This window comes from Acanthaster planci, linkage group LG12 (assembly GCF_054643075.1).
Source record: "Acanthaster planci isolate LZ-2023a linkage group LG12, COTS_SCS, whole genome shotgun sequence".
Taxonomy (NCBI): domain Eukaryota; kingdom Metazoa; phylum Echinodermata; class Asteroidea; order Valvatida; family Acanthasteridae; genus Acanthaster; species Acanthaster planci.
The window spans coordinates 5,638,398-5,663,490 of NC_141788.1; the positions used below are offsets into that span (position 1 = coordinate 5,638,398).

Consider the following 25,093-nt stretch of genomic DNA (forward strand, 5'->3'; position numbering starts at 1 on the left):
TAGTGACCTCATCGTGCCTGTAGATGAGATTGCAATATAACGCAATCCCTGGGACAACGTATATCAATCACATCATTTTACTGATGATCTTGGAACCATGGTAATTCTGCAAAATGAAATGTACTGTAACAATGCATTTTTCAGCATCTTTAAAGGTTTCTGACATTCTACAGAGAAGCACAATTTATTTACATTTCTATTTACGCTCAAGGTGACAAAACAAAAAAAAAACACATCTAAAAAATTTTAATATAAAATATGTTTTAATAGTCTGCAGCCATTGTAAGGTACATCTCTCTTTTTTTTTTTAACTTTGTACAGGAAATACAGGGGTTAGGAGCAGAATAGTAATGGCTGAATGCCAAAAGAGTTTAAAGGAAACATTCAATTTTTGCAAATTTAGAAAAGTAACAAAATGCCGTCAGGACCATAAAGGCACTGATCTGTAATCATTTTTCCATCAAATTGAAAAAAAAAAAGCTTTCTTAGAATCGAAAAAAAATTCACATGGCCACTGCAGTGATACAGTACACCAAACTGCAGGTACATGTACTTCACAGTAACATTAAGCAATAAAAAGGTGACATATACTGTTGATTTCAAACAGAAAAACACTTGCATAAACACCAAACCAATTAGCAGAGGATAAATAAAGGTACAACAGTGACATCCAACAGAAAGTTAATACATTCACCTGTATTATGGACACAACTGATACCATTTACAGCATGAATATACATTATAACTGAAGCCGTTTCCAATTTTTTCTAGACACGTTTGCCAATTGACACAAAACAACCTGGCTTGACCAACTGTCATGCATCTGTTGATAAGGACCATCACTGGCTTGCTTAAAGTTTTAAAAAATGGTTTTAAATTTGAAGTGGAGGAGTACAAGGACTTGCAGATCTTTTACCGAAACATCAGGCAAATAAGTCTGTGTTGGGACCACATGGATTTGCATAGGGTCTTAACCCTAACAGTCCTCGGTCCTCCAACAGGTGAAGGATTGAGGAGTGTTAGGGTTAACATCTCAACGGTCAAGCCTCTGGAGACCGGGACCAACGACGGTGGCCATCAGAAATTCCACTCAGATTCTTGTCCAGAGTCGGAGAACGACGGCCCAGGGAAGCCTAAAATATGAATTGTTAAGGCCTGAAATTGGCTACGTTTTACATGCAGAAGCTGGAAATCAGGTTTCTGCCAGGAAACTGTCATTCCAGGAGGCCGTGGTCTACAACGAAAACATGTGAACCGATTGCCGACATGCGTGTGAGATGACGTCAAGACTCATAGGCTGATCTAAAACTAAAGTTCTTTTCTTCAGGGGGAGGGGCAAAAATATTGTCACCTTTTAAGGCCTTTCTGAGTGATACAGCTAAAATTTAGAGCTTTTTTGCAAGTTGTACAGCGAATGAAACAGTATAAAAAAAAACCAACTGCCCGTCTGTCATTAAAAAAAGTTGTTTTTGGGGGGGAGGACCATGACACCCGGTTGTCTCCTTCCTAAATCTGCCGATGGATGGTCCTGTGGCTGCAACCTTCACACCATAAAAAGAAGTTTGATCAAACACTGTAAGTATATTCACTCGACAAGTGTGTCCCAAGATTCTTGGCATTAAGCTGTACATTTCAAAGAGAAAACGCAAGAAAGATTTGCTGGTGCTTCATCTGCTGACAACGCGTAGATTGACTTTTCCTGACATTAGCTTTGTAATGTCATTAATCTCCCAACAACGGCGTTTAATCCGTCACTATTTTAGCAAGTCACTTTTTAAAAGTATGGTTCTTACATTACTAATATCACATAAAAGAGGACCCCAAATTACTGCATTCTTGACACTGGTGCAAATACATACATGTGTGCGAACAAGAGCATACCGGCAAATGAACATGAAATTTCAAGGACAGATATTGGGAAGTAGGTCCAATTTGCACTGAAGTGGATTATTTGGTTTACTTAAAATTACGGTGCACTGCCACCTTTGATTTTCCTTTGTACAGTAAAATGATTTGAAATAGATTAAGAATGAACTTGATTTTATCACAAAAGCTTTTCAGAAGCTGTATTTACAAAATGAGGGAAGATCACGATTTGATTTGGTTACTGCTTAAAGGAAGTTCTTATATCAAAAAAAAAATCTGCCAAAGGTTTGGCCTGATGACTTTTTAAAAAATGATTACTTTAATTTATTTAACTTCTCTTCTTCTCTTCTACAATGGACGTGGTATTTTTGCGATTCATTTTATGAGGTTTAGCTTAATGTGCACACACATCAAATCTTTCAGATTAAATGTTTATTATACAAATCAATTCCCTTCCACAGGAGTGCCACTTCAACAAAAACCACCTCTAAAATTTCACCAATAACACTTCCCTGAAAAATGGCCTTGTCCAACTTATCTGGCTTAGGCTATCAGTTACACAATAATCGGTGTAAAATCTGTGTCTTGTGCATTCCAAACGAGAAAATGCACCATGAACACTGGCATCGTTTTGGTCGTGCACCCCGCTTGGGTGTGTTAATCTCATGTGAGGACATTAATCTCATGTAAGGATATTCATCTTATGTGAGGACACTAGTCTCAGCTGAGGACATTCATCCCATGTGAGGACATCACACATTTTGTACACATTCAGTTGAAAATGGGTTGCCCACACTCCTAGTACCAGTGCAGGCATGCCACTTCCATAAATGAGCCATTTAGTGCCAACCGTACCTCTTACAGATAGCCGCCTTCAAGAAAGGTTTCCAAAGTTGAAGCAAACTGTGACAAATTCACACATTTATAAAACTATCATACACAACCCACAGAGCCCAAGTCAAATTCACTTTGCAAAAGAGCAGTCTTTGGTTAATACTATGGAAGCCAGTAAGATAACACAAAATACCGTGCCAGTACAACTTTAGGAAATAAAAGTGGTTCTTGGAGTCTTCTACCACACTGAATTAAAGCTAAGCTCTTAAACCTGTACAGTAATATTGCAAATAGAGAATTCAATTAGCGAAAGTCTCCCAAGAGTCCAAGGATGCAGAATTGAGTGCGGGCTACTTTCTTCCTAGGTTATTTGGAAAAAGAGTGAGAAGTAACACGCGTCCAGTTACAGTCATGATGCACGAGTGGCACTTCTTATTTTCAACGCTATTTAAAGTGACAACTACCGTACTCTAGCACTGAGGGTATGAGCTCCATTGAAGATATGACCAGTTGTTTTGTTATGTAGTTCACCTGCACTGCAAGGCAATCTCTCATGGTGCAGTACATTTTGTGTAGTCATCTGAAGACATGGTTGTCAAAAGCACCGACTTCTTTGAAAGTACGAAGTGCTCTCAGTAGCGCCCTCCATCACTCATGCACGGACGGACTGGCAGCCCCGCAATAAAAAGAAGTTGTGTTGCGACATGCCAAGGTCCTGGCAACATTCACACCAGTAATACAAAATTACATACACCCTCTACGCCGTACACGGACGTGGAAATGTAATATCTACTTTTTCATTTTCAACCACGTAAAAAGAAACAGTAAGAGACTGCCGCACGGAAGCACAGGCATTCCTGTACAATCTCCGCACGGTCCAAAATGCAAAATACAGCGACAGCCTTCGATCGACGGACTGGTAAGCCAGTCCTTGAAGGAGTTAAGCCATAATGCACGTTCACTGTCCGGTGATAAAAAAAAAACCTAGAGCAGGTTTCTTCCAGTCCTTGGAGCACAATCAGCGAATTCTAAGCGTGCCCGCTCGCAGCCGTCTGATGATGCTTGTCATGGTGTCCACAATCTCTCCAAAGCTGGGTCTGTCTCTGGCCCTGCAGAGGGAAAAGACAGCGGAATATGTCAGCCTCTGTACAGAGTGCCGGGTATTGGCAAGCTGCTGTAATTCCTGTTTTTTTTTTCTGGTTCTCGAATACTCTTTCAAGGGGCACCGCTTATGCAGTGACCGGCACTATGTGCAAATCAAATCACTGTTTCACGCATATTACAGACCATGGAAATTGGAAAGCGCTGTGCTTCTTCTTAAGTCGTCAGGTACGGTATAAAGTTGCCGTGTTAAAATATAGTTGTTCTGGCTCACGAGGCTTTTCCCATCATATGAAAAAGCCGGAATTCCGGCCATCGCCAGACATCTGCTCTCCCCGGGGTGCGGGGTGGAGGAGACAAGGAAAGAGTTAGCTTACTCATCCTCCCAGCACTGCCTCATCAGCGTGTAGACCTCAGGGGGACATCTCTCTGGTTGGGCTAGTCTGGATCCGCTCTCAATGAACGCCATCAGCTCTTGTCCTTTCATGTTCTGTGGGGATGTCCAAGTTGAGAGCAAAAGTTACCTTGATCGGTAGTCACTTAAAAATCTTTACCAAAATAAATAGTTTTCAATAATCTTTTCCGCAAGTTGGCAGAAACCCAAAAGCTTATTAAAATTTATTGGTACATTCAAAGCAACTCTCAATACAAGTTATCTGAATTAACTGCCAAATCACTGAAGATGAGATGTCCAGGCAACATCGCAACAGATATCCTACAAAGTAATCTTCTATCCCTAAACAAAAGTATTTCGGGCCTGCTCAAATCAGCCAACTTACCGCATATGGTTTCTTGCCGTACGACAGTGCCTCCCACAGAGTGACCCCGTAACTCCACACGTCACTCTTACTGCTGAACTTGAATCTGTAGATGCACTCTGGGGCATACCACTTCAGGGGCCACCTGCCAGCAGTCTCCGCCTACAAGAGAGAAACACTGAGTATTCATGACATTCAAATTCACTGCTGCAATATAAACTTTTTAATACTGACCTTGGTGTAATTTGCCAGTAGACTCCACCTACACAAGTAACTTTATTATTCATTACATTTAAATAAACTGACCACCACACAGATGCACTCTGGGGCATACTGCTTAGAGCCGCATACCAGTAATCTCTGCCAACAAGAAACATGATCATTCATATTTTAACAACATATTGCATATGGATTTGGGGGCTGCCTGATGGTAGTCTCATCCTACAAAACAAAACATTACAAGGCATCCACCAAGAGCACTCGCCAACAGGGTCAGCAAAGATGGGGGGCCATGCAATGAATATTCAAAAAAACTGGAAAGTTAAAAAAAAATTTGCAGGACGATATAAATCACAAAGGGCAAATAATTACATTTGTTATATTAGTTGAAGGTGCTAACCTGTAGTGTGTTTTCTGTAATGAGTTTCTTACATGAAAAGATACAGTTTGCAGTCACTGAAGTGCTTCATCACCTTGAATACCGAGCATTTTATCGCACGTCTTAGAAATGCACATTCTATTTCTCCATACGTTTGCGACAGCATGTGCAAAGTCATAGCATGAAATAATTTACGCTGATGTCATGGTTACACGATCTGACTGAAGCTACCGTATCAGCACCAACACACTGATGTTCACGTCATCGCTTCAAAATTGCATTAACTCCCCAAAAATCCTCGGGAGGAAACTGGCCGGCGTGGTCTCCACCAGATATTGTCATCCTGAGGAAAATTGCACCGGAGTGAAATTGGGCTTGGCCCAATCACAGCGTACGCCAAAATGGCTCCCAAAGTTCTTGTTGAAAAGGGGTTAAGGTTGCAGCCCCTATCGCGGAGCAGATGCTGTGAACAACCTCGGCTACAAGCAGAGTGGAAACGATTACCTGAGCGTGAGGGAAAGGCCGTGGGGAGGGGAGGGGAAGGGGACGGGGTACGACTCACCGAGGAGAGAAATGGGGTGCAGTTGTGAAAGGGGGAAAAAACACAGAGCAGGAAAGCCAATTACTCTGCAGGTGCAAAGGGGGAAATGAATTAAATTGTTGGGGGGGGAGAGGGAGGAGGGAAGTACTGGCAAATCCTGCCAAATGTTCACTTACTCCTACTAATCCTCAACACGCGATAGCGATTAATTCTGGGAACAAATCTGCCCCAAATTGATGAATGGTCTTTTTCAATTTCTATCCTGGCTAGTGTATAACCTAACCTTGACAGATTTTCTGGGAAAACTGGGTGTATTTTTCTTCTTTAAATTTGTTTTTACATGATGGCCTTGTTTTCCTTTTAAAAAGAAGCAGTAATGTTTTTTGAAGTAAGAGGGAAATAATGAGAAAAATAATAACAATTCTGTGCCAGGCTGTTTTGATATTAAGAATATATAAAATACAGAAATTTATATATTCTTAATATTTTTTTTTCCTTTAAGCTGCTCTCTTTGCTCAATCTCTGTAAGTCTGGGACAAGATCTTGAGTATAACTCACAAGAGAACGCGGTGAATTGTCCACAAATCCATCGTTTATCCCTTCCTCTCTCAGTGAAAAAATAAAGAGACATTCCACCAATCCAAATCCAACAAATGTCTTCATTGGTCGGTTAGGAATTTTGCATTCTACACAGGCTTGACTGCTCGCTGAGACTATTCACTTGAATTGAAAGAGCCTCGCATTCACAATGTAAAAGATAAGCCACTTCTCAAGGCCAGTCAGTCAACCTGTTGACTGAATTTGACCAGTCACGGTACTCACTGGATATGCAATCCAACCCTTGGCGACTAGCCCGCATGTAGGGCATGGACGGGAGAAGTGAAGTGAACTTTTGACTCTTGGTGAAAGTTCAAATGGCAGGTGAGCTGAAGTCTGCCGGCGTGCGTATCAGGGTAATCCACACTTACCACATAGTACTGGCTGTCGAGGCCCAGGGCCTTGGACATCCCAAAGTCGCTTATCTTGGCAAAGGTCTCGTCCACGAGGAGCACGTTTCTGGCGGCCAGGTCTCGGTGGACAAACTTCTGAGATTCCAGGTACCGCATGCCCTTGGCGACCTGCAGCATCAGTTCCAGGACATTGCGGATGCTCATGTTACTGTATGGAGAAGGACGACATTGAGAATAAAGGGATCAGCATCCATTCTCCTGAGCAGGTTTCATACATTTAAGACATCCCAAGCAACACTCATTGATAAATTCCTTCTGTTACACAATTTTACGTCTTTATTTTTTCAACCGCCCCCTCACCATACAATTGATTGTGCCTCTTGCCAGTAGTCATAAACAATATCATTGGGGCCACAGAATGTGATGAGAACCATGTGTAGTGTGCATTTGGGACTCTCAAAATGTGGTTTTATGGGGAGTACTGCACAAAGACTGCAAACAGTACAAGGGAAAAGGGACCAGATTTCATGGGACTCTGCGTGTTAAGTTTATGTGGCTCTGAAAAGAGTTTAAGATCACCCAGCTGGTGTTTAATCAACCATTAAAGACCATCCACAAGACAGCTCTTGACCAATAGGAATAGCTATTTAGGTATTTATGAATAGGTGGTGAAAAATGGAGGGAGGGGTGCTATCTTTTTCAAGATGTAACAACTCGGTGACTGTTTTTTTGACAGGAATCACTCAGTTTCTCTGAAACCCTCACTGCACTGTGCGGGAGAACCTGCCCAAATAATAATAATAATAAAGCATTTATAAGGCGCACTATATCTGCAAAGCATTCAGAGGCGCCGGTCTAGGTGGAAAAATGAAAAACTCAATTGTGCATTCATAGTGAAAAAGCTTGTGAGAAGAAGAATGTTTTGAGATGATGCTGAAATTGCTTGATGTCATGTTCTTGTCTTAGATGATCCAGGAGTGAGTTCCATAAGCGTGGTGCAATTGTAGAAAAAGCCCTGTCTCCGGCACTGGCCAGCCGAGTCCGGGGAACAACTAGGGTATTACTTGTTGACCTCAGACCCGGCCTGACAGAGCGGAGTTGCAGCATGTTTGCAAGATAAAGGGGACTAGAGCCGTGGAGTGTCTTGAATGTGAGAAGGAGGATCTTGAACTGAATTCTGTATTTGATGGGTAACCAATGTAGTTTGTTGAGAATGGGAGTTATGTGAGCTGTTCTTTTGGTGCTCGTTAGAAGACATGCGGCAGCGTTCTGTACAAGTTGCAAACGATGAATTGTACCGTGCGGAAGACCGGTGAGCAGGCTATTGCAAAAATCAAGTTTAGCAGTGATAAAGGCATGAATGAGTTGCTCTGCTGCGATCTGAGACTGTATTCCAATTTTTAAAAAAATCCTATGGACTGTACCGGAAAGATCAACCGCCTAAAAGACATTTTGAGCACAGTTTTCAGCTGCCTACTTTCCATTCCTTATGATTACAGCTCGTGTGTGTGATGGGAGTTTTTGTAGAAGATGGGGATGGTTGGCTTACGTGTGCCTCTTGAGGTACTTGTGAAGTGGGCCTAACTCGGCAAGTTCAAGAACCAGCATCATCTCAAAGCCCTCACAGATACCTGCATGATAGGGAACGGTAGAAACGAACAAGGCTGAATCTCTGATAAACCACTCTGCTGTAGGTAGTAGATAAGCTGTCTTCCACATGAAGGATGACAATTCTTTGTGAGTCAACTCCAAGTCACATCTGGTACACTGCCCTCGCTGTGTTCCAGGCATCTTACCTCATTGTTGCTTTGTCACATGACAGTCTGCGGGCAAGCTCTCACAAAGATACATGAATGATGCCCGGCCATAACACACTCTTCACAATGACTGGCACTGGCACACGGTCATCAGACGGCTTCAGGACTTGGGAGGTTGTTCACCTTCAAAGTGCTTAGTTTCTCAGTTGTTTCACAGTGCTCAGTGCTTCAGTGTTTAAATCAGCAAAGCTGCCAACTTACCGATCATTCTGACAATGTGCTGGTGATCCAAATCTGCCATGATTTCGGCCTCCTTGACAATTTCAGGCTGAAAACATGATGACAGTTCAAAATAGTGATGACAATTTGGATTTGGCTTCAAAAATACATGCACATGTAACAAAAATAATCCACTTCCGAAGAGAAGTGTTACTTTATTAGAAAATCAAGAGTTAACATGATGCTAGAATGAAGAATTTGATTTGAATCTTGGCTCTGGAAGATTCAACAAACTTTTGTATAACATCAACCCACATCTCTTGGCAGACTGCCAAATGAAAAAATACAATTAAAGGCATGCAACCTGTTAAATTAAAAAAAGATTACAAACGACTGGGGGAAAAGGTTCCTTTCCTCAGTTATCATCAAATCAACAAAGACCAAAAGAAAATAACCACTGTTGGAATACTGTTGCATTTAGCATCATTACGGTTAAGTACAGGATTGTCAAACACATGGCAGAACAACAAGTCACAGTTAGCATACAATGACTTGTACCAAACTCCACAGCCTTCCATTCATGACCTGTGCTGGTGAACCCCAGCATCCCTTTTTATCATCATCTGGCCTGAGGCCAAAAACTAAGGTCGAAATAACCCAGGTCATGGATCCATTCCAGCTTTTGTACCAATCAAATGTGGGCCGCGTTCCAGATTACTTAGGGAACAACTTTTGCTTAAAAACAATCCAATAACATATTGTGCAATCTTTCAGTTTCAGTTTCGCTTCAGTTGAATCGTGGTAAATCTAATCCACGTCTCCTCAAATGCAGCATGACATGAACATGAAAAATGGAAAATTTAACACCATGACAGCCCAGATCCTGTCAGATTTCATCTGGGATCCTCACAGCCGACGTGTGGTTCCTGACAAATGCTCCCCCCCACTGGACTGCCGGGTCAAAAATAATCTCTTACTTCAGACTTAAGTGGGCATTGATGCATACCTTGGAGTTAGGAATTCCATTTTCCGTTTTTAACGTCTTGATCGCCACGGGGATGTGTGTTCCGTGCATGTTGTACGTGCCCTTCAAGACTGAGCCAAAATTGCCTTTGCCTAGAGAAAATTTAACCATGGCTGAAAATCACCGATGTGATGCAAACAAAGTCGAATTCTAAGAAGTCAACAATCATGACAACAAGGTTGTTGGGACTACCGGTAGCAACATTAGCTTATCATGATCAGGGGCCAATTTCATAGAGCTGCTTAAGCACAAAATTTGCTCAAGCATAAAAAACCTTGCTTAAAAAAACAAAGGTTACCAGATCAAACTCCAGCTGATTGTCATGCTAACCAAAAGACAGTTAAATACAATCCAACAAACAATATACATCACACCGAGTTTTGGCTGGTTACCTGGTTTATCGAGCGAGGGTTTCTTGCCTTAACCAAATTTTGTGCTTAAGCAGCTCTATGAAATTTGGCCCAGAGCTTTGTGGAAACCAACGAATAAGAAAAGATTTCAGAAGGCTAATAGTACTTCATAACTTGCCTTCCATAGTAGTATTCTGTTACAAGAATGCTCCTTACATTGTTGGGTGAACTGTAAGCTTCTTGAAATGACAAATTATGTACATTCATGCTACCTACGTAACTCCATCCAACCTACTTCAACTGCCTCTGAAATGTCACATAAAAAAACTAAACCTAGTTCTTCAATATTCTGGTGAAATCAGGACTACTGTATAAAAACACCTGCCATTTAAAAATGCTGGGACTAGGACTAGACAGAGCTTCCTCAGTTGAAACCCTAGAGACCCCCGAGTTCTTACATTTTCAGCTGTCAACAATGAGTCAGTTACATGCAAACATGTACATTATTTCATGTACGTTGACATGAAAAGGAAAAAAATCAACTTGAAGGGATGAACTTCCACGGGCATGTACATGTATTACAATTCCAACCAACTGCACTGCAGGGGACAAATGTTTTTTCATTAAGTACCTTGAATTTACCAACTGAATCTTTGTTCATATCGGTAAGTTTTAACTATGAACAGCCGTAACTTCTCACATTTTCGATAGAATTTTTCACAACTCCTCAGGGAGAAGGGGGTATTTGGGTTAAAGACTGACCAATTGGTTCTCCGCGGTACAGATGTTTGACGTCCAGCAACTTGGTGTTTCTCATCTTTGCAACTTGACCGTAGATCATTTCTCGGTCGTTGGGAACACCGTACGTCTTGTCGTCCACCACGGGTGGTTCTTGACTGGACAACCTCTGGGGGGACGGCTCATCTGGTAAGATGGAAAAAGAAGAAACATTAAATATTAAGCGGTCACAAATCAACCAAATGTGGAATGGGAATCGATCCATGGCTGTGCCTTATTGAATTGTCTGCGGAGTAAGTCGCAACCTTCAGACGGAACCTTTCAGTGCAAGAACTGTAAGTCAGAGGCCATTGGCTAGCAGTTGCAGCTACTTCCAACAGATGTGTGCCATTACTCATAGCCATAACCAGTTGATTCAGACACACCCAAGGAGAGTTAGATGTTTAGCATGCAATTCTAAGTGAATGCCGAGGAAGCTAGACCAAGGAGGTGTCTTTAGTAACTTAGCTGTGGCTTGGAATTTCACGAGTCCATGATTAAGGCTGCAACCGCTTCCAATGGAGTCGTGCGTGATTTAAAGCCACAGTCAAGTAATTTGGAGGCGGCTCAATTTTTAACTGAATGTGCACAAACCGCACCATCGTTTTGTGAGGGATGAATGGTCAAGACTCCCACATTCTTTATAAATGGAGTGCTTGCAAACAGCATTTCATGCTCCATCAACATGTTAAAGAAAAATTGTTGATCAAAATAACTGACAGAAGTAAACTCACAGTATTCGATGTGTGACATGGGCAATAGTCATGAAGCCATCAATTTAGAATAACAGAATGGGAAAAACTATTGAGGTTAAATCAAATGTGAATTAAAAAAAATGAAACTATGTTGCTACCATGGTGATCTGGTTCCTCCCACTTCCCATTGACTATCTGTTCTATCATGGGTCTCTGGCGTGGCATGTGGGGTGGATGCACAGGATGGGAGGGGTGGTATGGGACGTGTGGCTTCAGTGGGGGCGGCATAAATGACGCCAGGGTGGTCTCCTCAGCTGACTGGGTGTTGCCCTGGGGGGAAAACCAAAACGCACCAATTAACAGCCAATTAATGCCATATATCGTTGACCACCTTGCTGATACTATGGCTGGAAACAAAGTTGATGGGGAGTGTAACCACTTCATGCCTGAGGCAGGTGGATTGAAACTTGGATTGATTGATTGATTGAGTGAGTGAGAGCACCTTGAACTTAAATCTTGGCCACTGTGCACAATCTGTTGTGATAACAAATATCATTCTGTGGGCACACCCCAGAGTGTGGAAAGAATAGAGGTACAAAAGCACAAGTACAAACAGGTACCAATAATGTTGACATGACTCTTGCGAAGCCGTATTTTAGGCATTTGGCTATGCATCAAAAGTTTCATTTTCCAAAAGTAGAATTTTTCTCCCCCACCCCCAATACCATCTGCAAGTGGTGAAATAATCAGATTCCGAGGGCCCTTGGCGAGGCCTGGGTCTGTCTTACCCGTCTAGGCTGGGGTGGGGCTGGCGGAGACCGGGCCGGCATTGACTCCTCATCATTCGACTGCACTCGCCTGTAGTTTTGAGATGCGGAGGCTGCAGGACCAGCTAAGAGAGACAAACAAAAGAACATGTATTCCACTTCTGGGTGTCCAGTTTCTCATCTCCTCTAGTAAGCTCTATGCTCAGCTCACAACACCAAATGTTGACAGGCTTGGGAGAAATGGACCAAGCAGCGTAGTTTATGACGTCATGTAACTAACCACACAAGATGATTTAACTCTATGCGATAAACCACATCCTACAGACAATATATTGGGTAGTGGCGTCGAACGAGGTGACAGCAACATGTAACAGCAGAAAGTTCAGGGTACAACATCGTATGACTCACCGGAATGCCTTCTCTTCTGTGGGTCAATGCAGGGTACCATCAGGCAACACAACAAACCGTCTTTCTTCAGTGTGTAGTGGTCGACCATCTACGACAAAAACCAACCCGGAAAACCACATCATTAAACAACTGTTTTTTAAATTTTTTTCCCAATGCCGATGGAACATACCACGGGCTTACTGAAAAAGCACACATCAGATATAGAACAGACTGAATATGGTTACACTGAAAACCCGCGGCCACTAAGCCTGTGACCACACATATAATTCGGGTGTCCCCCGGGTGAACAGGGGACCGGCGTGCACAGATTTTTAGGTGCCCTCCTGAGCTACAAAATTACTTTGGTTGGTCTGCGTGACTTGTGAAAAACAAGTTTATAATTTGCTTAGGATGATCCAATTATGCCCTGAAAGATTCTGAAGACACTTCAAAGTTGAGTCAGAAATATTTTCAAGATATGCTTCTGGTGACAACTGTGTCTTACAGTGTGCGTCTTCAAAAAAGAAAAATTCACTACTCCGATTAAAATTTTATGCCTGAGAAAATTTTACCACTAAGGAATCTGTCACAGCTTAATCAAAAGCAAATTACGCAAAAAATGAACTGGTAAAATTACCAAACCATCTCAAAATAAACCAAAATCTCAAAAATGCAACCCCAAAAAGGACAACTGAAGAATGGAAACAACCAAACCTACCAGTACCAATGTGACCCAGTTTCTGCCTGAATTTTTACCTGTAAAAGGCTGTCAAATTTTGGCCCATCTTTGATGGAGAGCTGGCCCGTGCAATCCTTGTCGATTTTGTAGTGGTAGACCGAGTTGTTGTAGCACAGCGTTAGGGCAAAGCTGCCCGGCTCATTTCTCTCTCTGGCCCTATGAGGAAAAGGGAAAAAAAATCAGACAGGAAATAAAGGACTCCGCCTCTAGTTGTATGAGTATGCTCAATGCACAATACCATTCACTTTAAACATTTGGCCGAGACCGGGTTACACTGACAAAAAATGGCATGCAGTGATCACACCATTTCGTTGGTACTTAAGGAATCAAACACCTTCTCAATAACCGTTTCTGTGGCTTTTCTGCTTGTTGGTTGGTTTCCTCGCTTGTTTCTTTCAATTTTGTACCAAAAAACTGCACTGTGGTCAACATAACTGCAACAACGTATTGCTACGTGGAAGGGAAAAAAGGGTTTGTCATTCGTCCGAGCCAATAAGCCACTTGCGAGTTGAATTTGAATAAAATCTGGTACACCGTGTTATCCGATTGCACAGAAACGTAACAATTTGAATTCCCCAGACTAAAGACACTGTTGCTATACCTTGTGATTCGGGGCAAGCTTTTGCATAGCGACCACAATCTCTGGAATGGACTGGTTCCTTTGCACCGTTCTTATCCGTTGAGAAAAGCGTATTGTTGCAAGGTGTCTCTTATGTAACTAAGCAACCTGTCTAAAGGATGCTTATATTGCACCAACTTTACAAATCTTCCTTTATCACATGAATCTTCAACACTGGTGGATGAATCTTTTAAATTCCGCACAAAGCACTGCATTAATGCACATACATGTACATGTACAGGCTCAGGTAGCACAATGGGCTATAAACAGTTCCACCAATTTTGCTGGAAATGGACCCCCAGTTTTTAACATTGTCTGGGAAAGGACAGGTGAATATCTTCACCCTAGATGAAACCTTGCTACGTAATAACAGGTAAAAGGCCCCATGAATGTTTGAATTTAGATAGCAGATGGCTGTGAGCGCATACACCTAAACACGTGAGAGCAAGCCACTTTTTTGGAGCCAACCAGACGGAGAAAATAAAATAAACAGAAACCTGCAGGTATAGGATGATACATACAAGAATACTGCACTGCGATTGGCACTACATTTTTAGGTTTTTCATTAATTTTTTTGAATAAAACATACAGGTTTTGTGTGATTTTCCAGGTTGGGTTGGGTACTCAGAAACACAAGTATATTTTTGTCTAGCCTTGTCAATAAGGAGTATGTGAAGAAGTCATTTTTATGCAGACCAGCATATACATACAGGAAGAGACTTCCAGCAAGGGAACGTGGGTAAACTGATGTAATGTAGGGAGTGCGTGACCCTTCAAGCTCTCTTGCGGTCAACACTCGGAATAAACAGGGAAATGGTTATTTCCTGGAAACAAGCCACAGTGAGCAGTCCAGTTTAGGAAGCATTACCCCATCGCATACTCCAAGGATCTTATCAATTACACCGATCTCATGCACGTATACTAATGTACATGTACATACATGTACATGTATTAATCATGCATTCTAATTTTTTGTATATTTCGCAACATTCCACAAAGCTGACATGCTTTTCTTAATGCTTCATCGGCATTATGAGCTGAAGTAATTAAAACAATGTGATTATGGCATAATGATCAATAACTATTCACACACATGTACATGTAAACACCTCAGACAGTTTCCCTATTCAACAATGCACAACACAACCCTCTATTAATTAACATTTAATAATGCTGGCTGCACTTTGATAATGAACGCTGTGCAAAAATGTGCTGGCACCTGGATACGAGACTCCTATTGGTCAAGAGTCTGTGTGCACCGTGGTATGCAGAACTCCTCACGCGCATGTCAAGTCCACATTTGGAGATCTTTCTGGACAACTTGCACAAGGAATATATCATAAAATGGACAGGGGAGTTCAGGAAAATGAAAGTAAAATTCTTGAACAAAACTCTTGAACTCTTGGAATGTTGACTTCTTTTGACTCTGACTTAAACGGTATTTATGAACGGGAATAAATATGCGCTTGGCCAGTCTTAACGCCTGCAGCTCGGGCACTGAGGTCATGTCCATTCTCCTGAGCCAGTCTAAAATACACTTTTAAGACTGGCCAAGCACATATTTATCCTCCTAGTCATTCTTGTGATATTTAGTATCATTTGACCACTAACCATATGCTCCTATCGCAAGCTAGCTTTGACTTCTGTATCAGTGTTGTAGTCGAGACCATCACAAGACCAGACACAAGACCAGTCACAAGGCCAGTCACAAGACCAGACACAAGACCAGTCACAGGTAACAATGTGAAAAAGGACAAAGGAATGCTTTCATTGCAGTTCAGTTGATAGCTTGTGACTTGAATTCATACTGGGTCTTGTGATGGTCTTGTAAAGGTCTTCAGTGGTCTTGTTAAGGTCTTAAGTGGTCTTGTAAAGGTCTTAAGTGGTCTCAACTACAACACTGTTCTGTGTACATGTACATGTCGTTATTTCATATTGATAAATATATCAAAAATGTAAAAAAAATACAATTTAGGTCAAGTTCACCTGACACAAGACTCAGATGACGCAGTCAGGACCAGGATCTACATAAGTGGATGAGGTCTTCACATACGTAAACCTGTGCTGTGATTATAGGTTTCCTGAACAGATCAGATTACAGGAGTGTTCCTACCGAGCACAGATACCGTCGACCCTGCATACAAGGTCACTAGGCCTTGCTGTTCTCCGGCTGTTGAGGCGTATCAGAACTGATTGGCTACAGCCGCTAGTTATCACACTTGACTATGGGAAATGCCTGTAGGCTGCTAGGCGGTGGTTTCCACGAGAGCGTGGCTGTGATATTCGACCACAGCCAAGTAAGCCTATGTCCATGTTACTTGACCACAGCTGGAACAGGACAGATGTCTGGGGGAAATTCATGAAGCCACTGGTTGGTGACTTCAACGGACCTTTATCATGATGCCGCCATGTTTGTCTTGTTCCTGTAGACCCACTGGCAATAATACATGTACAACCTCACATACTGATGAAAGGGAACAGACTACTTTTCCTTCCAGCCTCAGTTTTACACTGCTTTGAATGGCAAAAAAAAGCAAGAAGGCTGCATAATGATAGAGGTCTATAGGCACGCATGCTATGGCATTTCTGGGCCTACAGTGTAGCTGCATTATTTAGACAGGCCTACTCCAGATGCTGTTCTGTATCAGAGATGACTGGGGCAGTAGCTAAAACATTTACTCACAGGAATTTGCCTTCTTGGAGGCCTGATGTGATGATCCGCTGCTCGGCCTCAGCACGGGTCAGCTGACCATGAAACCATGGCCGTTCCTGGTGGAGAATGCTCTTGACTAGTCTGTCAAACTGAGATCTGTTGGAGGCTATGGCTTTCTGGATGGTATCTTTCTATAATGCAGAAAAAAAATCCATGGTCATTCTGTGGGGCTGGGGCTGATATACATAGATGTACAGGTATATTCCCCGAGGTTTCTGCATAATATTAGTGTTGACCAGTCCCTGGTAAAGCCCAGCAGACTACATGTATTTGCACAAGCGTCCACCTCAATGGTGGCAAACAGATCTGGTACATGAACTTTGTTTGGGCTTGCTCCTGGCACCCACACGTGGATTACGACTGTGCACATTCAGGTGAAAATGTACACAAATCTTACAAGCTCTACCCAATGTGGAATTCATGTGAACAGAATATCAAGCTACCGGTATACCCGTTACCACTGTTTTTATGACTTCATGCACGAGAGCTACATGTATGTGTGCACATTTCTTGAGTACAAAGAATTCTTTCAGTTTTCACAATCTGACACACATGTATTTGTACCGGTGCATGTACATAAGGCAAAAGCACAGTATGGAGAAACCCTTTAGTCTAGAAGGTACACGTATGACGTGAATGCATGATGTGGGCTTGTAGATATGCAAAACCAGTTGACTGGTACATTAAGCCTTTGGTGAGGTAAATTTGAATTCATGTGAACATGTTCAATTTGAATTCTCCATACTGTTGCTATACCTCGTGATTCGGGGCAGGCTTTGGCTTAGTTACTTAAGAGATGCCTTACACCTAGACACTGTTTTCAGTGGATAGGACAGGCACAAAGGACCAGTCCATTCCAGAGATGGTGGTCCAAATGCAAAAGCTTGCCCCAAATTACAAAGTGCACGTGTATGTTTGTAGCAACAGTGTCTTGAGTCTAGGGCATTCAATTTGTAGATGTTTATATGCAATCAGATATAACTCAGCGTACCAGATTCAACTCAAATCTAACTTGCAAAAGGCTTATTCATTTAGAACAGATTTCACTTCATGTAGCATAACGGTACATGTGTACAGCGCCTACATGAGTTTGTATGTACATGAGTTTGTGGAAATCAAAAGAATATCATATTGTACGGTACATGTACGTATTGTCAGTGATGGCACGTTAAACACCATTCTGATCTGATCTTAATTTCTGTTCCAGTGAACAGATGTTACAAGCTGCTGCAAGGTACATGTACATGTGCATTGTACATGTTTAAACGATGTGTAAACATTTCCAGCTTTGATAAACCAATAACTACTGGCTGGCTGTTATGTGTTCCACCTTTGGACAGCCTGGTTTGGTTGGCTCAGATCAGGGTAAACTGTACTGTGTACAGTAAACTCATATGCACAGTGTGATTGCAATGCATGTGTATACGCGTATATGTACCACAATCTGGCAAGTCCAAGCAAAAGTTGAAAATGTGCCATTCTGTAACCGAGTTTACAATTACATGTACATGTACTTTGTTAGCGAGAAAATGTCTTTTCCAGACTTGTGGTGAAGTTAATAGGTAGTGGCAGTTCCTTTGATTTCCACTTTCACTTTCTGAAGCACTTCATAGTGAATTATGATTAATAATACTGAAGTCAATAACAGAATCATTTCTGTATTTCCATTTTGGAGTAAAAGTGTCCACTTGTCAAAACAAATGTAATAACAAGCAGAGTTCTGTACTTGTTCCCTGACATGTAAAATATCCCATCTGCCAGAGGGAAACAGTGAACCCTTTGTATCGTCGTGTTTTTCATACACATAACAAGCACACTTGTACATGCACACCACATCTGAAACAGAATCTTCTGGTCATGGCGCTTTCCCAAAGAATCACATGTTAAGTTACACTTTTAGTTTCAATCGGGAGAATATCATCTTTTTTCAGTCATCAAAATGCACCGCCAGAATAAATATTGTTCACATGCGTTGGGTTCCAAGTCAACTGGTTATTGACCCTGTTTTCTTGAGACTTGATGCACAGTGCTCCAGCGATGAAGTTTTATCAGATTTGAGAATGTGCGAACTACATGTACTGAGAGGATACACATGCATTTACGATCATCAAATATATCCTGCAAAGTAACAGTACATGTAGATGTCTCCCTGCTACTTAAAAGCAAACATGAATAATTGCATCAGTCATTGAACTTTGGACTTTAGAATTAAAAAGCCTACAGATGCACAGGTACAGACACAGATGCACAGGTACAATGCAAAAAATTAATGGACCTATTCCAAAAATCCTTCCCTAAATTATAACTGTCACTCAAGTGTGACTTACTGACTCAATTATTTTCAAAACAGCATCTTGGAATAAGAGAACACTAGTTCCCCTACAGGTATCCTTACTCGCGCAAGCGCAAACTGTATTCAAGTTGACACTCATGTGACGGTTCTCACTTACTCGGGCCTGGACCAATTGAGTAACCGACCCACTGAGTCAGTTACTTGGGGAAGTGCCGTACGTGTATCCCATGGTGCAATGCAAAAACATGGTAGCGTAGTCAAATAATGCCATGGAAAGTGGTTAACCCTTGTACATGCAGAGGAAAACTGGCCCAAGTCAACTACATGTACATGTAAGTTTCGTGGGATACAGGCCACTGTAGGCCTACTATATGTGAATGTGGATGTCCTTTGTACTGAACAGTCCAAATTTGTGTTGCAAACTTAATCTCTGCATGGCGTCTTGACCCAGCCGGGGCACCTAGAATAACCTGAGATAATTTGTTTATTGCCTAGAACTGTGCATGCCAGTCTACACCTGAGACAAAACCACTGGCAAGCGCGATGAGAGGGAAGTACATGTACACATAAATCAAACGCGATGTGTTTGCCTTGGGTTTTCAACTTAATGATCCACATCATACTGTACATTTTCCTGTAACGGTACATCAAATCTTCTTCACCACTTATACATGTACATGTCAGATTACACCAAAAATGTACATGTATTTGGAGCCTTAATAGTTCACGGTCCCTGGGTAAATTTGCATCTCAGGCAAATTTTTTGTCCTAATTTATGAACTACGGTACACATACATGTACATGTATGTAAGTGTACATGTACATGTAGTTCATGTGTGTCTATAAGTTTCTGTTGAACACAGATTCCTGCAATGTACCAGTACAGAGTATAAAGTTGACAGCTGCTTTCGTAACGTGAAAGTATACAGTCAAGTGCATGTATTTCACCATTTTCCCTTGACTTGTTGTGAAATTCAAGTACATGTACCAATACTTGAAGGCAAAATTATAACCCTCAGTTTTTCTTGTTGCATGATGTGCACCAGAGTGAACCAGATGATGATCTAATGTATACATGTATAAAAAACAGTGTGAAAACTGCAGGTAATGTACAAACTGTACATGTAACAAAAGTGTACAGCAGAATATGGGTAATTCCAGAAATTAGGGGTCCATTTTTTGTGTGCGTCCCTGTCACATCTGACATTATGATTTTGTAATTTCACAACCCAGTTTCTAAATTCCAAGAGTCATGAATTAATGCACATTACCATACTTGGTACCTGCCAAACAAATAGTTAGTTTGAAATCAATTCCGGTGATATTTCCATGTCAAATAACAACGGTCAGTTGTAACAGGCACACAAAAATGTTACACTTTTGGACCCCGATTTCTGGAATATGTCTCGAGTATTACCACTTGGCCATTGTGACCTACATGTACATGTAGAAGTATCCCTCCTGCTACAGCAATTTTTGTCCAACTTCAACTTTAAATACATGTACCTCAATTTGGCAATGCCAAATATTAAATCCCATTGGTACTATCGTTATTATTATTATATTGGTTTATTTCCATCCATTTTCGCAGTTAAAACTGAATTGCAATGGATTGAACAAATGTATTTTAGAACTTCTACGTGCAGTTTATTTCTGTAGTCAGGTGTTTTTTGCACAGCCAATCAAATTTTGAAATTTGAAATTTGTTGTTAGTGTTTTGCTCCATATGCTGCAACGTTTAAGAAAAGCACGGGTCCCCTAACATGGAAACACCCATACAAGCCGTTGCAGGCTGCTAGAACAAGCCTTGTGATTGGCCAGATTGTGTGAGATTTGCGACAAACATGTAACAGGTCAATCAAATATGGTAATATCAAAGATTTGATATACCGCTGCAGATTTGGTAAGGGTTTAAGAGACAAAACGTACGAATAAAAGGGTAAGCTTTATCTGTGCATTAGTCGTGTTTCCGATTAAAAATGAACAAGGCACACTGAAAGTGAAACTAGTTAGACTAGGTCAAACAAAAAATTATTTTCCAGCCACATGCCACATGAATGGCACCAGGTGCATGTATGTACATGTACTGACACTTGTACCCATCGTTGGAGAGTTCATCAACTCAGTATCATCCAGCCAGACAGTCATCGAGCTTGGTTTGAGTCATGTCTTCAAACATGACTCACAGCGGTTCCCTCGGCAAGGAACTGTCAAGTTGTCAACATGTCGTGTGAAAAAAAAGCAAAACAACCTAACTGGTCCGAGAGGACTTCATAATGCACCAGTCTGCAGGCCAAAGGGATGGCCCTGCAGTATGGCTTCTAATTCTTATTGCTGGACCACTTACCAGCACAATGCAGCGGTCAATGGTATAGTGTACACTAAGATCATGCAGTGACTAGTGACAACATTCGGACCTGGTTGGATCACTCTATGTCACAACGTAGCAGTCAATCATTGCACAATCATACCAAGCACACAGAGGATGCAGTGCCATGTGACAACATTTGGACCTGGTGTTTTGTTTAAGCTAACACCCATAATTTTGCATGTGTACATGTATGTGTGATCAAATACCATTTTACTGCTCAAAACCGTCAGGCATGTTCACTCCTAGGAATAAAGAGTTCTTCCCTCAATATTTTGGCAACAGTTGCGTGACAAAGGCCCGCAGGGCATCACGACTAGAGTTGTTTTGGTTGCAACTCATCTATTATATGCATACTACAGATTCAACTTCTGCAAGACACCTACCATACCTGTACATGTAAGCCCTTTGATGAAGGCTCTCTACACAAAACTGTTATAATACAGCACCCAATCAGTAACATTGTCAGTGCAAGTGAGGTCATGTATTGTTTTCAGAATTCAGAGTGAAAGCCCTGAATTTTAGAGGATTCAGGAAAGAACTGTTGAAGGAACTAAGGTGCAAGACAACTTACAGATAGGCCCTGGTTCTGGGCCACCAGGGCAATCTCGTTCTCCATTTCTTCGTGGGAGAGGTCCCCATAGGCCCGGGGTTTCTGACCCTCAGGAAGGCAGCAGGGCCGCTGCAGCAGGCACAGCAGGCCGTCCAGCTTCCTCTCGTGGTGCTGCACCAGCTCCACGGGGCCCGGGAAGCGGTTGCCGTCCTTGATGGCCACCCCACCGTCGTGCTGGCGCTCGATGGCGTAGTGGTAGATATTGCCGTCGAAGCAGAGTGAGATGGCATAGTGGCCCTCCTTGCCCAGGCTGTCCCGCAGCAGGAAGTCACCCTGCACCCCACCCTGGCAGCGCAGCCGTGCCTCCGCCTCCTCCCGCGTGATCCGGCCGTGGTAGTAGCGCACCGTGATGGGGTCCTGGGGAGGGGTGTTCTCCGCATACCGCTTGCTCATTCCATTCATCATGGCAGAAAAAAAAAAGTCTCAGGAGTCCTGAAGTCGACAGAAAACCTCAGCAACAGCCCAATACAGAAGACTTCAGTTGATGCCTATCGCAGCAAAATCTCTGCTGACACACAGCAGTCCCAAAAAATCACATCATAAAGAGGCGTTTCCCCCCTTGATTTTTCTTCTTCAATTATAATGTCAAACGTTCAACTAGCGTGCCACCGGCCATACCAGCACGGACTACATCCCCATTGCAAATGAAGCACGCTCTCAAACTGTTTTTGACAGTAATAATTCTGCCCCTTTTCTTGATCCTGTTTACAAGGGTCCTCGGCCTAAATGGGCATTAATTCTGAACGTCGGGCAGACCAGAAAATCTTCCAGGAGACAGTAATCTTTGCGACCAGTCGTACGCATGGCCTTCTTCCATCCTATCTCGGCTGGGGGAAGGAGGGGAGGTTCTCTCATGGGGCTGCTCCTACTGCAATCCTGTCATACAAGCCTGACAACCGGAGGCTCTGATGCTGCTAACGAGTAGCATCCCATGTCAAGAGTTCAGGCTCAAAATACAGAAATCGTAGGCTAACACAGTTAGCACCGATACCAGCTTATAACTTTTTTCTTCTCCTTCCAGAAAACTGATGAGAGAAACTTGAACGGTTGCCTTATTTTGTTCAGCAGGTTTTAATTTCATCCAAGCTTCGTGAGTTCTCTCTCCCTAATCCATTTTGAAAACCCTTCATTAGGCTGATGATCATCAACACCGACTGCTCTGTGGCTGTTTAAGAAACAGGAAACAAAAACAATTAATTACATCCCGGTAAATCTACAGGTTTCGGCAATAACACCACATTAATTTGGAATTCGTAAAAATTAGACCTGCAACAATATTAGTAGGCACCAGTGGACTCAAGTTTATCAATCAACAAGCTTTCTATGCCGTGCAGTTCCAGTTTCCATGACTAAACACCTAAAGATGTCCGTCAAGTTCTTAAAAAGCATGCGCCACTGTAAAGTTGGCAGGAGGTAAGAAAAAACAACAACACAGGCGTCATGGATACAGTATTTTTAAAAAAGCAACACACACTACATACCAGACCCCTGACCATGTGACAACCAGATTGATCAAGCTCCCTGTGGTTCTAACATTCCCCCCCCCTCTGAAAATAACCTGCCTTGACCTCTGCCCTAGACAGTCTCCACATGCACTGGGAGATCACAGCCCCCATGCAGTAAGCCTTGGAAGGGACCAAATAATGCCCTCTTGCAATCACCCTTGGATCCCATGGGAATCAAGCCACAGCCCTGCAGTTTACTCTTGATCAATTTAGATACAATGATCCTAGGTTAGGTTTTGTCTCTTGAAGAGGGAAACAGTCCAGAAACCCGAGCACTCATATTGGACATTTCTATTTCAAGTTTATGACTTATTTGTTGATTTTTTGGCACTGTTTATTTCCTGCAGTGACAGAATAGTTATCTTGCCTGCAAAACTGGATTTAGGGCTGTTTTGCTGACACTGATATTGAAAAAGATACTTGATCCAAAGTGATTTCTGGCAGAATTTATGGGCTAAATTTATCTTCGTGAGAACCATTCTGGGTAGAGTTGCATTCATCCAATTTGCCATCGTCCCAACTCCCCTGATAATTTGACAGCAATCTTCCTTATCATCTTCAAAATCCTGGCTGCTGTGTCGTAACCCACAGGCATGCTCTGTGTACTCCAATATCAGAGGAGTATCCAGACTAAAGTACAGTGATCAGGGGTAGAATTACATGAAAAAAACACCCAAAACCAAAAAAAAACACAACTGGACTGGGGGCCAGTACTTCCTAAATTTGACTGGAAAGGAGCACATTTGGTGCATCAATGGAACCATGTCACTTGTCAGAGTCTCAGACCATCAACTTGTGGAGTTCCCGGAAGGGTCCATACTCGCCCCTCTTATTTGTTATCTATGTCAATGATCTGCCTCAGGTTGTACAACCTTGTAATATATGCCAAGGATACTGCCTTATTTTTTGGCCTCAAATAGCTCTACTGGCATTGGAAAGGCCCTCCATGATGACATGTCTATAATGTCACTCAATGGGTGAAAGAGAACAAATTGACTCTGAACCTAAGCAAGACTAGCTCAATGTTCATGGGAACAAGACAGAAACTGAGTAACTTTGAAGTACCCAGAATAATTGTAGACAGTGAAGAACTTGAGACTGTTTCTATGGAATGCTTTAAATATTGGACGTTTGGCTTGATTCTAGTCTAGACTGGACAGTCCATGTGGGTAAACTGACCAGCAAAGTTTCAGGTTAAGTATCTCTCCTATGCAGAGTGTGTTACTATATAAATGATCAGAGTCTTCAGTCATTATATAACGCTCTTATTCAGCCGCACTTTGATTATTGAGATACCCCGTATGGTCTTGGGTAGCCCCGTTTGTGGTCTGGAAAATCAACTTCAGAAACTGCAAAACAGAGCTGTCAGAGCAGTACTTTTTGCTCCTGACGGAACCCATATTGATACCATGTTGGACAGCTTGTGATGGATCACACAGGAGAAAAATAGAGAGTGCCGCTTAGCCATTTTGGTTTATGAATGTACATGTATCAACACCTTACCCCTTCTCAGTACATAACACTCTCTCATAACGCAAGAGCCAAGTCTCATGGGAATGTCCAATTGATGAACATTAATCTCAACAAATGTCAAAACATGTTTTGCTATAGAGGTGCTC

General features: G+C 42.1%; 1 protein-coding gene across 2 annotated transcripts in view; it reads right to left on the reverse strand.

Annotated features, from left to right (window-relative positions):
- Positions 1-244: 244 nt before the first annotated feature.
- Positions 245-25,093, reverse strand: part of LOC110984393 (tyrosine-protein kinase SYK-like) — a 31,724-nt gene continuing 6,875 nt past the window's right edge. For both annotated transcript variants that reach the window (XM_022244570.2, XM_022244571.2), the window contains exons 2-15: positions 21,931-23,134; positions 16,666-16,826; positions 13,381-13,519; positions 12,646-12,733; positions 12,259-12,362; positions 11,629-11,800; positions 10,761-10,922; positions 9,631-9,740; positions 8,667-8,733; positions 8,198-8,279; positions 6,667-6,856; positions 4,581-4,721; positions 4,179-4,291; positions 245-3,809 (exon numbers count right to left, since the gene is read on the reverse strand). In XM_022244570.2, coding sequence (XP_022100262.1) covers positions 3,719-3,809; positions 4,179-4,291; positions 4,581-4,721; positions 6,667-6,856; positions 8,198-8,279; positions 8,667-8,733; positions 9,631-9,740; positions 10,761-10,922; positions 11,629-11,800; positions 12,259-12,362; positions 12,646-12,733; positions 13,381-13,519; positions 16,666-16,826; positions 21,931-22,374 — 2,064 coding nt within the window. In that variant the 5' untranslated portion in view covers positions 22,375-23,134 and the 3' untranslated portion in view covers positions 245-3,718. The remainder of the gene's footprint in view (positions 3,810-4,178; positions 4,292-4,580; positions 4,722-6,666; positions 6,857-8,197; positions 8,280-8,666; positions 8,734-9,630; positions 9,741-10,760; positions 10,923-11,628; positions 11,801-12,258; positions 12,363-12,645; positions 12,734-13,380; positions 13,520-16,665; positions 16,827-21,930; positions 23,135-25,093) is intronic.